Genomic DNA, 15,923 nt, shown 5'->3' with positions numbered 1-15,923 from the left:
GGGTCCACTGGTACCTGGAAATTGAGGGCGACCGGTGCCACGGATCACGAAATTCGAGATCCAATCCAGACCAGGCGGTGTTTTTTTGGCTCAGTTTCAGATCTGTTCAGGTACAGTGTAGAATGTCCAGGTATAGAGAAGAGGGTATTGGGTTGAGTTTTATGTTTCCCGTGCGGTGCTAGTTCATTTTTGGTTTTGGTTTTCGGTCTTTACTTTTGGGAATGGTGATTGAAATGTTTGAATTGGTCGCATTCGCATTTGGTTGGGTATCATAATCGAAATTGAGTGCTACATTGGTGGATGAGCAATCAATGGTATGTTTGAATAAATATGCAAAATAGGTATCAAGGGGTCATCATGATCGTATCCGTATGTTTTGGATCTCTTGCCCATCTATATACACTTTTGGGTGTTGATTCCATGGAAACAGCAATAATAATAAAAAGAGACAAGAATGAAGAATCCATCCATCCATTCCAGTTCAGTCCAGTTCATCCCGAGATCCGTAGAAGAATGAGACACAAGAGAAAGGGAAAGGAAAGAAAAATAAGAGAAGAGAATTGAAAATAAAAGGCTCATCAAATCGTTATCATAGAAAGCGGGGCAAGCGTCTTCTTCCATTACGATCGCTGTGCCCTTGCCAACACAACCAGCAGAATCAAAGTCCGGTCAAAGGCCAAACAACCCCTCCTTCTCATTTAATCCTTCAGGATCCACAGCATGTCCAACATAAGCCCCGTCCATGATACGAGTGTCGGGTGGAGATGCCGCTGCATTCTATTCGCAGTCTATTCCCGCGTGGTTCCTTCGTAGGTAGGTAGGAAATTCTTTTGATTCGTATAGCCAATTGGACTGAATTGTATGGCTTTCGTGAAGTTCCGTCATCGTTTCGGTCGTATACCCAGATACATATGCTCAGAGTGTTTGTGCATAAGAGGATAGTAGAGAGTTCCAGTTGTAGAGAGTTGAAGTGATGGGGTAGTATGATATAGGTAGGTCACGTAGACGGTGGGGGTATTATGAGTTCCGTCGTGGTTGTGCCAGCATATTGCTGAAGCGTTTCCAGCGTTGAGTCGGGGAAGCAGAACTAGTCCGGGATAATTGTTCTTTCTCCATCGACTTGGAGGATTGTGTAGAGGAGCGCGTACGGCCACCGATAGTGGCTTCGTGATCGGCGAGGACGTCTTCGAGGCGGACATCGAGATCAGAGTCAGAACGTAAAGGCGAGTCCTTGGGATCGAGGATCTCAATGAACTTGGACGGTGTATCCCGCATTGTTGCGATGACGATGTAAACACAAACAAAGACTTAAAGCGAGCGTGGCTTATAGTTTTGTATATGGGTTCAATGTTCAATTTGCGGAGAGGCGGTAACCTAATACAGTAGGTGGGAGGGCTGTATGACTATATAGTCAAAGGAAAATGAATGAGACAGATATTGTCACAGTAAGCGCCCATGTACTAGAGGGGCAAAGTCCAAAACGAGAGAATATAAATATAGAATTCGTTAGGATTAGGGGAGTCGCGGAGAGGAGGGGGGCAGGCAATTTAAGTAACTCGTGAATTAAACCCATAAAAGAGAGAAATTCGAACTACCTAATTTTAAAATAAAAATAAAATAAAAACCGATAATTTAAATCAACCCAAAAATTGACTGGAGACTTGATCCGAAGTGTAATTTCAAAGCCAAAGGGCACATTGACCAGTCTGGAACGTTGTTACTAGTAAGTGGGTGGAGCCCGAAGATCAGGGGACTCGAGCGAGAATCTTTCTTCTTTGGTTCAGGGTTTGTTGTGCTGTGTTTTTTTTTAGGGGCCAACAGGGGGGCTCCTAGTGTTGTATTGTGTAGCATTTATCATGGTGTACCTCTTGTACCTATATATGTAGGTAGTTGGTACTACTTACAGTAGATAGCTCAGTCGGATGTATCATGTTTAATCTGTCTATGATTTCCCCTCTCTTCTTCCCCCCTTTTACGTATTTGAAGAAATTCCATATTGAACTTAATTTTCAATTTTTTGGGTTTCTGCTACCAAAAAACCCCATTGTAAGTTTGTAACTCCTAATTTAAATTTCTTCCGTACAGAATGCCAGGTGATGGGGAAAAGGGTGGGTGCCGGGGTGAAACGGGCGTAGGATCAGCACTCGGCAACGCTGTGGCGTTTGTAGTCTGGCCAGTGACGTTGAGCGGAGCGTAAGAAAGTTCCCTCAAGAGTTCATTAGATCTTCGTGGGTCTGGAGGGGTACACTTGCGCGGCCTGTGAGGAGAATTGGGAGCGTGCTAGGATTGGTGCCGAGTTCTTGCTGGGCTTTTTTTGTGTGGTTGAATGGCTTTGTGGGCTTGACGCCAATTACTCTGTTCGGTACTGACAAGCCCAAGCCCACGCTCAAGCCCAAGCCCTCTTCACAGACGTCGGAGTATTGAGGTGGACTACAGTATTGACTCCCCGCGTTATTTTCTTCTTCTGCATGAAAGGTTGCCTTCCCTCATGACGTCGGGCGCACGGGCACCTCTCCTTGGCTCTCTACAGTCCATGTACTAATCCATCTTCGTAAACATGCGACCGTGTTGCGGAGGTGTTCGTGCTCCGGGTATCTTCAGCTCCACGGGTGATCAGCTGGATGTTTCTATATAAGGAAATCAGTGATACATGGTTTAAGCGTACCGTATATCAGTGGATCGAAGATGCGACGGGAGGCGAATAATGATGAAGCTATCTCCTTGATGGCTGCTTGACCCATTCACATTGCTAGAAACCAAATACCCATTTAAGTAGGTATCAACTCTGCGTAGCTGGTTCAAAGGATTGCCCCTCACGATCATCATGTACATACGGAGCACAATGTATCCTCGTCCCCGGTGCTTGTGCACCGCCCACCAGAGGTCAGACGTCTCGTTTCGGCTTCCATTCAATTCTTGAGGCTTTCTTGTAAACCGTTGGATTGAATCCCGCTTACTTTCCATGATCCTCGCTACCCGCTAGAAGGATCAAGATGCCTGCCTTCCCGGTGCATAGTACATAGATGCAGGGATTCAAAATCCGTGCCCCTTGCAGCCGTGAATCGTATCTCGTCTTGGTCCTTCTCGCCACATACATGATATGTAGTAGTTCATGCTATCTCTCATTCTTTACACCATACTCAGGCTACACTGCAGTACAGTACAGTATGCCCAGGTGTATGTACCCATCTGTATCCATGGATGACAGGGAGGATATACAGTACATCATGTACATCCCTCCACTCCACCCCTCCCCGTCGCCTGCACAAATGCACAAGAAATGGGGCTAAAACCGCCACCCCAAGCTACTTACACTTATCACAACTCCACACAAAATGATCACCACTAAGGAGGGCTATTTACATACATCCGCATTCGTCATATCTGACGATATCCCTCAGAAGCGGTCTACAGAGCTCCGCAACGCCCAATCGCCATCTCCAACTTATCATCCACAGCTGGAGCTAAAATAGGGGGAAAAAAGATCACATGTCGGAAATATCGTAGTTGAATTGATTTTGGCCAGTAGGCATGCAACAAGATCGCACGGGAAGAACCATCAAAACGCCTCGTGAATCGAAATCGAAATAGCAAGCAAAAAAAAATAAAACAAATCCACCTCGAGACCAAGTCGCTACTTAGAACAAGTGGACTCTCGTCGTATCCATCCCCAACTAAGCAGCGAGGTCTAAAAGCTCCATCCAGTCTGCAGCTCTTACGCAGACAGGCTGCAAGCTTCGCAATCTTCTCCGCCTATCCAAGGACCTGGATATGTACCGTACCATCCAGGTCGCAGGCAAGGCAATATGTATTGGCAGCTCAGTAGCTCCAGAAGAGAAGAAAGCGAGTTTAACCACCGCTTTGTGCGAAGAGGTCTAGCGCAACTATGTCCGTCACCCCCGTTTCATCGAAATCGTCTCTTATTATTTTAGTTCCAGGTCTGTCATTTCCACACTGTCTGCTGAGCCCATCCAAAGAATGTTGTTACACCTGCACATGGAAAGAATAATCAGTAATTGTACCTTGATACGGTGCGGATTGCATTGAGTATCTGACGAGACGAGACGAGGAGTAAGGGGAAGGTTGGGTAGGGTAACGTACCGGATCAGAACCAATCCCAGAGATCCAGTTTGCTTTCCATCGATGTACTCCTCTGTATCCCGCAGCAGAACGTTCATGTAGGAATCGATGCTCTCAAGGGTACCCTTGTACTCAGTCTGGCCCCATTTCAAGCGGATGATCATCTCAGTGCCGACTCTATCCATAATATGTTAGCGATGATCTTATCTTTTTCGTCGGGTCCGATGGCGCGACTGCTTTGACGATTCAATGGGGTTGGGGTTGCGTACCTAGCCTGGAGGTATGGGCGGGGGTTAACGGGTTGGAACTAAAAGGTAGAATGTCAGTAATTGTTCTGCAATCGATATGACCTCTTTCATCTAAGGAATGGGCGTCCTCTCCGAAGCTTGATGTTCGGCGAGAGAGGGAGTTGAAGCTGGTTTTTGGGAACATACACTCATTGTGGTGGTGTTTTGGCGGAATTTGCTCGGGTCGAACGGCCAGACGATTGGATGAGGAAGGTAGATGGGAAAGAAATGGACGTGAGAGCTTCTTTCCTGCGATAGTCGTGATGGTCGTGGACGGGAGTCTTTGGAGTCGTGCACCGCGAAAATGTGAGCTGGACGGGATTCACGGGGTGGAGCCAATCAAAGCCTTTATTTCCTCACCGCTTCTATGGTCTATCGCTCACAATTAAATCTTATCCTTGACAAGATGTTGAAGATGATAATCTTTTGCTTATAATTCATGATCTATGTCTTTGATATTTACGGATTTTGGATGTGAGCATGGTATTTTCTCAGGCATTCTGAAGATGGCGTCGCTACCATGGTCATCTTTCTCCTATACTGCATCAATCCCTTCCACTCCCACCTACTCCAACCATCCCAAGCTACTAGTATGATAGTAATACAGTCAAAAGAACCAAAGAAGCAATTTGGAAAAAAAAAACAAGAATTCATAGATCATCCCAAACCACAATCTCCACTAAAATGCACCACACAAGCAACACTTTCCTCACCATTCCTAGTTAACTTCAACGCAGAAACCTATAACTCACGCACGACTAATTTTCCAGGTAATTTCCTTGATACTAACTTCCTCGCTCGACTTCTCATCATAGTCATACCACTCATCCTCTAGAAGATCAATGGCTGTGAAAGGGGTGGACGACTCAGTGCCCTTAGCTTCCCATTCACCCTGTATGCGGCATGAGTAAAATAATAGATGCAAAGGGACAAGAAAGGCAGTACTCACATCAGCCTTGAAATCAATGAACTCGAGTCCACGACAATCCATCTCGATAATCTTTTGCTCGGCCTTCTTTGCTTGCGCATCGTACTCCTTAGGGGCAGTGATGATGGAGGCGGAGTGGGTTTTCTGATGATCCCATTAGTATTAGCAACAAAGGTATAACAGATACATTGGGTAGTATAAAGAATCAAGGCGTAAATGAATAATAACCGACATGGAGAGGCTGGACTTGGATAGAATTGATAAAGGGCAAAGGTAGAGGATGACATACCGTGCACAGTCGGCACTTCCACACGAAGTTGGCCTCACCTCGGCTACCAGGGATCTCATTTTGCTCCTAGATCCGACTTAGTAAGAATATTCTATTCATATAATAGATATACAGCACATGAAAAGTATTGGAAAGTATTGGAGAGCATGGGTATAAGAACTGCAACTTACGAATCGGTTGAAGCTAACCCAGTTCGGGTGCGTTTCGCGGCAAGAACTGCATTGCACCTTGAACGTGAAGTAGTAGGGATTCTCCTCTGTATCAATTGGCCGAAGGGCAGTCACACTATATTAAAATAAAGAAGTGTCAGGTTCAAGTTCGTGGGGTTTCAAACATAATTGCCCGTCATGCAATAGATTCTTTTTTTTCTGCATGGGTGCGGGGAGAGATTTTCGGAGAGTAGTAGCTTTGAAAGCTTGCTGAATGACAAAATGGAGCACTTACCCCTCCAACTCAGCTTTAAGTGTAAGTGTGAGCATTTTCAAGGATCAGAAAATTATATGGAATTGTTGGTTATGGGTGCGCGTAGGGAATGAGTTAAGTGAGAGATTCGTGGTGATGCGGGGTGGAGACGGAAAATAGATGGGAAGGCTTGGCACATGACCACGACGAATGGAGGTGTGATTTAAAGATCTAAGGCAGGTGAATTTACAATCAAGACAGAGTAAGAGAAAATAATAATGAAGAAATTCTATTCATATCAATCATAGACAAAAAGGCAACGCCAATTATGCTTAAGCGGTCGCTCAAAAGGACCAATAGAAACAAGCTATATACATCCAAAATTTATACAGATATGCGAGCTTACAGACGGCTCTGTTGAGAATCCTGACCCAGTGCCTTGCTGGAGAAGGAGTTGAAGTACTCGTTGAGAGCGTCGGCTGTGCCAGAACCCTCCACCAATTGGATGGTACAGGCAACGTGGCTGTCGGGGCGGGTGACGACAATACCACCCTTCTCGGCGTCAAAGCCGAGCTTCTCGTGGGCAGAGAACTTAGCCTCAGGGACACGGACGTCGGGAATATCATCAGCGTAAAGGTGATGGTGGTAGTCCCGCAGGACCTGGGGAACAGAGTCCATATCGAGCTCGTTCTTGCTGCCAGCGTAGATAACTGAGAGGGTGAACAGCTTGGAGTGAGGGTTGTGACGCTCGAAGAAAGAGACATCGGCGATGTCAGAGCGGCGGTAGACGGAGAGGAATGAGCGTTCCTTTTCGAGGTTGGCGGCAAGATCGGCGATAGCCTTCTTGGTCTTGCTTTGGTTACCAGCGAAAATGAAGATACGGAAAGCTCCGTTGGCGGGAACCTCTTGCTCCAGCTCGACGAAGTTGGAGTCTGCCAGACGGGTCACAGTAGTGGGAGTGAAGGCACGACCAGGGGTCAATTTGACATTGGGAATGTTGAACAGAGCGGACTTGGCGGGGTGGCTAGCATCCCAGTTGAAGACGTTGGGCTTGTAGGCAACTCCGTATCCGCTGGTGAACTCGCAAGAGGACTTGAAGGTCTTGACAAACTCGTCCTCCTCCTCGTCGGAATTGACAGCCTTACTGGCGGAGACTTCACTGGCATTGGGACGGCGCTTGGAGAACAAAGCAGCGTATTTGGAATCGAAGTTCAGGAGTGTCTCAGCAATGTCCTTGCGCTCGGTCTCGTAGGTGCTCAGAATGGAACGGTCCGCGAATCCACTCTCAACGGCGTGGATCTTCCAGGCCATGTTCAAGGCATCGTGGAATGCAGTGTTCATACCCTGGCCAGCCTTGGGGCTGTGGGTGTGGCAGGCGTCACCACCCATGAAGACTCGCTCATCCAAAGTGTACTTCTCAGCAATACCTTGACCAATAGGGTACACAGAGTACCACTCAACACGGTCCCACTCAATCCAGTAAGGCTTCAGGATGTTCTTGGCGGTCTGCTGGACCTCCTCGGCGGTGGCAGTCTTGCGGGGGTTCCAGTCAGCATCGGTAGACGAGGCGATCTGAACATACAGGCGGACCATGTTATCCTCGCGGGGAATAACCATGATTGAGCCAGCATCAGAGTGAATAGTACATTTTGTCTAAGTTTATAGTTAGAAAGCATACTCGAATATCAAAATTTAAGAATATAGGTCTAAATCTTACCTCGATATCGGGGAAATTTGTGCGAACAACACCATCCATGACACCCCAGACGTAGGCGATGGGGTCCTTGTGGTGAATCTTGATACCGAGCTGCTCACGGACGAAGCTGCGAGCACCCTCACCACTGAAGAGGTACTTGGAGCGCACTTTCTCAATGACGTTGGTATCAATAGACTTCAGGCTGACCTCGACGGGGTAGTCAGCGTTGGCGCCGTCGTTCTTGAATCCAACAATGGTCCAAGGTCGCTCCACATGAGCACCGGCCTTTTCGATCTCATCCAGGAAAACTCGCTCGATCTTGCCCTGGTGAACCAGGGTGGTGAAAGGATAGCGAGTATCGATGAAGCGAGGGCAGCTAGGCCAGCTGCCAGTACGACCAATACCTGAACCATCGCCCTTGGGGTCCCAGAAAGCGACATCATAAACCTTGGCCGGTTCATAGGCCATAATCGAGCGCTTCAGACCCAAGTTGCGCAGGATCTCAGTGGAGCGCGGTTGAATACCGTCGGCGCGACCGGTGGCGGTCGGTACAGGGCGGTTATCGATGTGCTTGACCTTGTATCCCCATCGTGACATGCACAGGGACAGAAGCAGACCGACTGGGCCTGCGCCCACGATCACAATGTCGTATGTTTCCTGCACCATGGTGCCAGGGATAATTATAGGCGGAGAGTGGGGAAGTGTGTATGTGCAATGGCTGTAAGAGCAAGTGGCGATCCCAAAATGAAGGTTATTTCAACAGAAAAACAATATAAAATGTTGCTTAAAGTTTTCAACCTGCATTGCAAGGATCTGAGAAAAAGGATCGAGGGCCATGGCTTTATAAATAATCGTAAAGAGGGTAAGCCGGGGTAAGCGGGTCGAAGAAGCTACATCGTAGCAACGGCATTGAGAATCGGTTTGTAGAATGCTAAGCAGTGGTAAATGCGGGTGGGGAAAACGAGTGAGAGCCAATCATGACTCGGGAAATCCGGGTTATGTGAAAGGGTAGCAGAAGAGTGGGAGGAAGGATGTGGGGGGGAGAGAAAGGCTGCGATTTGCCGCTGACAAGACCGAGCTGCAGGGCTTCAGCGTCATGGACGAGTGAAAGCGAACTGGAGCGAGCGTCGAGTTCGCCTTAGTGAATTCTCCACACCTCGGAATCAATCTTCGGCAAGTGGAGAGGAGGTCACGTGGACCGGTCCTCGGCAGGCCAAACCGGGATTTCATGATTGCGAACAGCATCAATTCTGCATCTTCCCGTCTCTCTGATTGGTGTACAGACCTTGGATCCAGACTTCCACTCATCACTTGTTTCATGTTTGGCTGCAACTCATTTTTTCTTTTCCCTGCCGCTTTATCCACAGTCCCCACAATACACCTGGGAGTTACGCCTGGCACTTATGAAGGGGGAATCCCGGTGTAAATTGCCATATGTGGTACTCTATGTCCTATGCCCATGCTAGGTGGAAAAACGGGATGGGCTACGGTACCCGGAATATGATATCGGCCCAAACCCAGGATTCCATGAATGACGAACAGGATACAGTCTATTTGAGGGAAAATCGTGGATGATAGCTGTCGCTCACTACCACTGCTATACTAGATCGGAGCTCGAGAATAGGCCGACTGAGACTGCTACAACCTGGGCTAGTATTGCCTTTGAACGATCCAAGGGTCAATTGAGCTCCTCAGATCGACTCTCCCGAACTAACACCCGCACTGAGCCATTTTTCCTAATCCCGATCACCTGGGTATAGTACAGCTCTGGCTAACATGTCCCAGACCCCAGTCTACTCCAGTTCTATGTAGACCGGGGGCAACCCGCCGTAATCCGCCTCACTCGGCACAAAAATCGGCCCCGGAGCTCGGGTATGTATACTCATACTATGTTCGGGGGAAAGGACAAACAGATGACTACTCCACAGTCGTTGATACCGCTACTTTCGCTGCCAAATTGGCTGGCCGTTTCATTAGACTGCGATTATTCATGCCTTGGTATTCCTGAACGATCCAACAAATTCGATTTCTATAGCTAAGATAAATATGATCTCAAGTAAATGCGTGCTAAAATTGCATACTTTTCACTGTGCCTAATATGTTAGGTATGAATATCGGCATAGTTGCTCAGATGACTGATAAGCATAAATTTGAAAGGAATACTACATGTAGTACTAAGATAGGCCACCCTGAGCAATAATTGATTCCAGAATACCACCAGAGTCACCTAGTGTGCCACCGGGCATGACGGGCAGAAAAAATACCGGGCACTCAAAGACTTTTCATACATCCAACAGCCTGCCTCCAGGTACACTCTCATCAACGATGCTGCACATGATTCCTTCGGCCCCCCAAATATTTGCAAGGATTTAAGGCTCCCAGTACAGTAGAAATGCTACCATTTCTTCCAGCGTTGGTATTCCTTTGGCCTGAATAGCTTCCATTCTAGGCGGGGTTGTCCGAAATGGGCGATATCTGCCTTGAGAGCCTGCTTCATTCACTTTCTATTGAAGTCTCGACACAATGCACGCCCCAGGGCCTCGGAATGGAGGCACCCATGGATCCAATTGATTCAACTTTTCATTCATGTTAAAACACAACCATGAAAAGAGTGACAAAACCCTTCGCTACCTGCACCTGCAGACATGGACTTCTCAAAGAACTTACCTTTTACACCCTGCTCCCTGAATTGCTGCATTTCTATTTGAATTCAAACCCCTTCAATTCTACCTACGTCGTCATCTGGGCTTCAATTTCAACATCATGGATACTGATGCCATGGATCTGCTCTTCTTGCCAGCGAAGACATACTCGCCACAAAAGGACAGTCTACCTCAAGGAAACAACGTCTCTTTCCAGTATGGAAGCAGGGACTCGTCACTGGCACAGAATCTGAATGCTCATTCCAGCATGTACTTCACGCCTAGCACTCGACACGCCTCTGAAAATTTCCAAGAGCCCAATCTTTTATTCACGGACTATGAATACATCTCACAAGGCAACCCATACTACAATGGGGCCGAATGGGAATTTGATGGGGCTGCGTTAAGCACGATGGACGTGGAAATCGCGCGCCAATATCCTGAGTCGAACGAATATTCCATTGGGGAGTTTTTGAAAAACGAACAGTACGGTTCCACTGAACTCAACGCCCACCTCGAGATCATTCTAAGCGATGAAGAAGAAAAGCATGCATCTCTGATCCCGGCGCACCTATCTGTGCCAGTCAAGCGTGGGCCCCGACATCAAGCACGAGTCTTTAGCCCGATCCATTTCAGCCGCCCTCGCAGTTCCAAGGCTTCTTTTTCTGACCACGCTAGTGTCAGATCGTGGCAACGGACCAGCACAGTTCGCTCTAGTGGGACTGGAAGCAGCTTTGCGAGATTCGTCAACTCTATTAGCGAGCCCAACAATTCAAACGAAAATTCTGCTACCATCAAGGTTGCTGGCAGGAAGAATCTTTTTGGTCCTGACGGTCTGTTAGGACCTTTGCCTGGTGCACCAGAGGAGCCGACGGAGCAACTCCCCTCCCCCAAGGAAGCTATTTTCCGCAGTTTGAGCAAAAAAATCAAAAAGCAGATTACAGAAATTGTAAGTGAATCTGAACCGTATTACCCAGAGTCCAGTATTGACTTCGATATTACAGTATCCTTCCACCCCTTGCCCCATTACACCGACAGCAGCTACCAAGACCAACCTTCCTGTGTCCTTGAATCCCAATCTGCAGGGAAGACTGTACTCAGATCTCGAAATGATGATCTGTGAATGCGCCAATAGCTTTCTGCTCCATCAATACTACGACGGTCGGGTCTCTCAGAACTCCATAAACAAGCTTCTCCGCCAGTGGGAATTGAAGAACCGTCCACAGGTGCACCAGTTCCGATTTGACCAAGTTGCCCAGCGAGAGCTTATTCTGGAGAATCGCCGAACACTTGCTATGAGAGGTGAATGCGCAACTAATACGGTGAAGTTCCACTCGAATATGCGCAACTGGAAATTCATTGCCGTGGAAATGACTGCTCGAACCTTTTGCTTGCCAGACAGTGCTGTCCGCAAGAATCTGTTTGAAATACATGAAATCCTCGACATGCTTGATGCACCGATTGCTACTCTTCGGGATTTCCACGCGCTGAGTACATGGGTACAGTCACAGATGGTGGAAGCATCCGAGTTGAGTCGTTCGCAGAGCCTGAATCATATGAGCTTCTAAAAATTTCCCATCCAAGAAACACTGATTAATGACTAGAGGGACTCTCTTATTCTTTCAAGGTCACGATGATAAGGAAATTCTTTTGACTTCTAGGGTCTTCCTTTTCGAAAGCCCTCTACTCTCTTTTATTTTATTTTATTTTTAATTTTTCTTCTCCCCTTTTATCCACCACCCACGCACTCTTTATATTTTCTGATCTAGTTTATAGCGAGGAATGTTTGAGATCTTGACTATGTTCCTTGTCTACCTACTCGTAGCGTAGTTTTCATTTGTACCGTGACATAGCATAAGTCTAAAATCTCGATAGTCTGGCTTGGAATCATGTGCAGTGTAGTATTTTTGCTATATATAGTAGCTTACGTGGATCGGGCCCCACGTACTAGCCCTGGAGGCCACTTTGAGATACAATACTCTGAGGAATTCAGTTAGCTTCAACATGCATGAAGGACCACATGGTATGGGACCAAAATAGGAAGAGTCATTTTCAATAGCCTTTGTTTTGCTATAATATTATCAAAGCATTGTATAGTATGTTGAAGTGTGCAACTTGTTAGTTTGTTGGGTAAATGGTGGCACGTGCGGCGACGTCATCTGGCTCACAAAGGGAGAAGGCAGCTTCAATCTTGCTGAGCTTCGGCACATTTTCTTTCTTGCCTGTCTTCTACTCTCCTTTTCCCTCCGAGCATATTCGAGCATACTCTCTTATGCCCGTGAAAAACTTACCTCTTCCTAAGGTTTTTCATCACCCGATCGGGTGTTTCCCAAACAAAGAGCCTGACTACTCATTACGCTCGGCCATGATCATCATCTAAAGCGGTGGCTGGATCTGCATTTGGATCTCAGGGTTTATCGCCCCGGACCCTTGAGTTTATCTCCCCCCTAAAAAGTGGGACCCTACCAGGTCTATCATGACGGGTCCTTTCCATACCTATGGCCCGTCTTGCCTACTGGCGGATGAGGAGCCAGAGCTAGTGAGCTTGTACTCGCTCACGGATCCACCTGATATCCGATCGCACTTTTTCTATGTTTCATCCTTGCCAATTGACGATCCGTTGGCCCCACTACCTGCTACTACAGGACAAACACCAGAGAATGAGAAAACCCCTCCACAGCCATTTTCAGCTAGAGATAATATCGCCTTGGAATCGGCTTGGAATGACCTGCGAGAAGCCAAGAAGAGCAAACCCGGTGACAATGGATCTCGCTCCGAGACACCATCAAAAAGGCAGCCCGGGGTAGCTGTACCGGGTCGTGAATCGCCTCTGGATAGAGGCCATTCCAATCAGACAGGAAGTCAATGGAACGCAAGTCTAGGAACCAGCAGGGGAGCTCAAAGCAACCCTCCCTCGGTGCCACTTGGCATTTCGCAGAGCTCTGGTGTCAATGCCAGCCGGCGGAAAAGAGGCTTTTCTCTTAATGAGTCACATTCAGCGAAGCGAAGGAGCCATTCTCCGCCCGAGGAAGAATTCGAGGAGCAACATGTTGCAAGTAGCTTGCAGGGAGCTTCATCTCGTGATGCGAGCTTCAGTGGATCTCCTTTTGCTCGAGCGCCGATATTCCAGCTGGAAAGCCCTTTCAGGCAATCAGTCGAGTCATTGGTTTCGAAGGATGAAAACGAATGGCAAGCTGAGTTGCGTACTGATGCACCCCATGCATCATCCTCGAAGCCATCCGGGCTTCGAGCAGCTGTCAGTCTAGATGATATCGATGTGAATAATCCTGCAGAAACGTCTTCCATTCAAGAATCGCAAACAAATATCCCAGTAGGTGCATTGCGCCTCCATTTGGTGGAATTACCAAACCTAAAAGTATGTCACTCTTTTTACAAACTTTCTCGAAGACCTTACTAAAAGAGATGTACAGATGAAGCCTATCTACTGGAGTCCTTTACATGACGTGTCATCGGTGATTAGAGCCACATGGTTTTACAAGAATACAATGTTCCCAGTCGAGCCCGCCGTCGCGAATCAACTCGAAGAGGGCTACATGTTATTGAAACCATGGACTGAGACATGGCAAGACGAGCTAAACAGCTGCGTCGAGAATGGGGCTGATGCGGAGGCTAAAATAGTACAAAAGCTATGGCCGACGAATGAGTCCAGACCTGCTAATCCACCAGGGACTGCTGAAGGTGGCTCGCAGGGGAATGAAATTCAAGCGGGTGAAATCATCCAGGACCCAAAATTTGATGAACATCGAGCTTTTGGAGGAACTGCCGTTCCCAGCGAGGCCATAAAGCCATACCTCCACTCTAGTGCAATTTATGTTGACGCCAAAAATGCTCAGATCCTCCGTCCTAGCTTACTACCCTCTGCAGCCAGAGGAAGAAAGCCACTCAGTGCGATCCGCAAAGGCCGACAAATCGGCATACCGGTTGTTCGCGGCTTCAACCGGAAGCTCTGGGATCAACTGCATCCAGCCAAGCCTAACCCCGTGGATGTACGCCACTATATTCGAACAAGTCAATCTCAAACCACGGCACCCGCTGGTGAGCAAATCTGCTATGCGTGCAAGATGGAAGACCTGCGTCCAACGCCGACAGACCTTGTTTTTGTCATACATGGAATTGGCCAAAAACTATCTGAGCGGATGGAGAGCTTCCACTTCACGCATGCAATCAATGCTTTTCGGCGTCAAGTCCACATGGAGCTGAACAACGAGCCGGTATGGCCTCATGTACGCCAGGGTCATGGCGGGATCATGGTTCTACCCGTGAACTGGCGTACAACATTATCTCTCGATGATGATGCTGTAGAACCAGCCGACACGGATGATCCATTCTCAAATAACTATTCTCTCGATGATATTACCCCCCAAACACTTCCAGCTGTGCGGTCACTAATAAGTGATGTGATGCTCGATATACCTTATTACCTATCGCATCATAAACCGAAAATGATCAAGGCTGTTTGCAGAGAGGCTAACCGCATCTACCGTCTTTGGTGCAAGAATAACCCAAAATTCCAAGATGAGGGCCGAGTACACCTCCTTGCCCATTCCCTGGGGAGCGTCATGGCCCTCGATATCCTAAGTCATCAACCAACTAACGTTCCCCGGTTCAACTTTCCTGATACCCCTCTACATAACGATATCTTTGAATTTGATACCAGCAATCTCTTTCTCTGTGGAAGTCCTGTCGGGTTTTTCCTACTGCTCAACAAAGGTTCGTTTTTATGCCATTCACACACCCTTGCTACTCAACTGACCTTTTGCAGCAAATCTACTCCCTCGGAAGGGCAGAGCAAAGCCAGATAGCGAAGGCGAAGATCAACTTCCCGGTGTGGCAGGCGAAGCAGACAAATACGGTTGTCTCGCAGTTGACAATTTGTACAATATCATGCACACAACAGATCGTATGTTACAATCCTCTTTCATCCACTGACTTCCATACTAATAAAATATTATAGCAATCACATACCGCGTCAACGCCGCCGTAGACAAAGACCTCTCCGACTCTCTCAAAATAGCTTCAATTCCCACCTCATCCTCTACCTTATGGCAATCATTCGGTAGCGTTTTCCGCTGGAGCTCCCCCTCGGGCTTCATGTCTTCATCAACAATACCTGTCCGCCCAAACACAATAAACAAACTTCCTTCCAATGTTGAGATGGAGACCCACGACTTTACCCGCGAAGAGATAGCTGAAAAACGCATGCTTCTGTTGAACGACAATGGCCAGATAGACTATTATCTATCTGGTGGTGGGGGCCCTCTTAATATTCAGTATTTGAATATGCTCAGTGCACATAGTAGCTACTGGACATTGACGGATTTTGTACGCTTTCTTGTCGTTGAGATTGCGAGAAAACAAGGAAGAGATGGGACATTGACTGGTTTCCGGGCGGAGAAGAAGAAAGGATACAAGTACAGTAAGGGTTAAGATTTATTGAGGATGCTTAAGATACATACACGGGCATTTTGGGATTGCATATTACTGGGTGGAGTTTTTGCTTTATGGAAAACGTTCTTGTCATTTGCTCATAGATATCTACTGACTCTGTCTAGAGATTGAGATTGTATCGTGCCCAAGG

General features: G+C 47.4%; 5 protein-coding genes across 5 annotated transcripts; 2 read left to right on the top strand and 3 right to left on the bottom strand.

Moving 5' to 3' along the window:
- Positions 1-1,017: 1,017 nt before the first annotated feature.
- On the bottom strand, positions 1,018-1,275 carry N7478_004590 (uncharacterized protein; the record flags this gene model as incomplete). The annotated part of the gene is made up of 1 exon (XM_056920804.1): positions 1,018-1,275. The coding sequence occupies one exon, from the start codon at positions 1,273-1,275 to the stop codon at positions 1,018-1,020; it is 258 nt and encodes an 85-aa protein (XP_056778841.1).
- Positions 1,276-3,849: 2,574 nt separating this feature from the next.
- On the bottom strand, positions 3,850-6,063 carry N7478_004589 (uncharacterized protein; the record flags this gene model as incomplete). The annotated part of the gene is made up of 9 exons (XM_056920803.1): positions 3,850-3,919; positions 4,102-4,257; positions 4,350-4,387; positions 4,515-4,678; positions 5,124-5,259; positions 5,317-5,439; positions 5,585-5,650; positions 5,755-5,869; positions 6,029-6,063. 9 exons carry the CDS (start codon positions 6,061-6,063, stop codon positions 3,850-3,852), a joined length of 903 nt encoding a protein of 300 aa, XP_056778840.1.
- Positions 6,064-6,388: 325 nt separating this feature from the next.
- On the bottom strand, positions 6,389-8,348 carry N7478_004588 (putative FAD monooxygenase; the record flags this gene model as incomplete). Its single annotated transcript, XM_056920802.1, has 2 exons — positions 6,389-7,639; positions 7,704-8,348. 2 exons carry the CDS (start codon positions 8,346-8,348, stop codon positions 6,389-6,391), a joined length of 1,896 nt encoding a protein of 631 aa, XP_056778839.1.
- A 2,097-nt stretch (positions 8,349-10,445) lies between these two features.
- On the top strand, positions 10,446-11,892 carry N7478_004587 (uncharacterized protein; the record flags this gene model as incomplete). Its single annotated transcript, XM_056920801.1, has 2 exons — positions 10,446-11,273; positions 11,329-11,892. The coding sequence occupies 2 exons, from the start codon at positions 10,446-10,448 to the stop codon at positions 11,890-11,892; spliced, it is 1,392 nt and encodes a 463-aa protein (XP_056778838.1).
- Positions 11,893-12,800: 908 nt separating this feature from the next.
- Positions 12,801-15,772, top strand: N7478_004586 (DDHD family phospholipase; the record flags this gene model as incomplete). The annotated part of the gene is made up of 4 exons (XM_056920800.1): positions 12,801-13,700; positions 13,756-15,055; positions 15,108-15,245; positions 15,300-15,772. 4 exons carry the CDS (start codon positions 12,801-12,803, stop codon positions 15,770-15,772), a joined length of 2,811 nt encoding a protein of 936 aa, XP_056778837.1.
- Positions 15,773-15,923: the final 151 nt, after the last annotated feature.

Source organism: Penicillium angulare, assembly GCF_028827245.1.
Source record: "Penicillium angulare strain IBT 27051 chromosome Unknown utg000004l_segment0_segment0, whole genome shotgun sequence".
NCBI lineage: Eukaryota > Fungi > Ascomycota > Eurotiomycetes > Eurotiales > Aspergillaceae > Penicillium > Penicillium angulare.
Note: the sequence above shows the minus strand (reverse complement) of the source record. Positions and strands in the feature narration are given on the sequence as shown.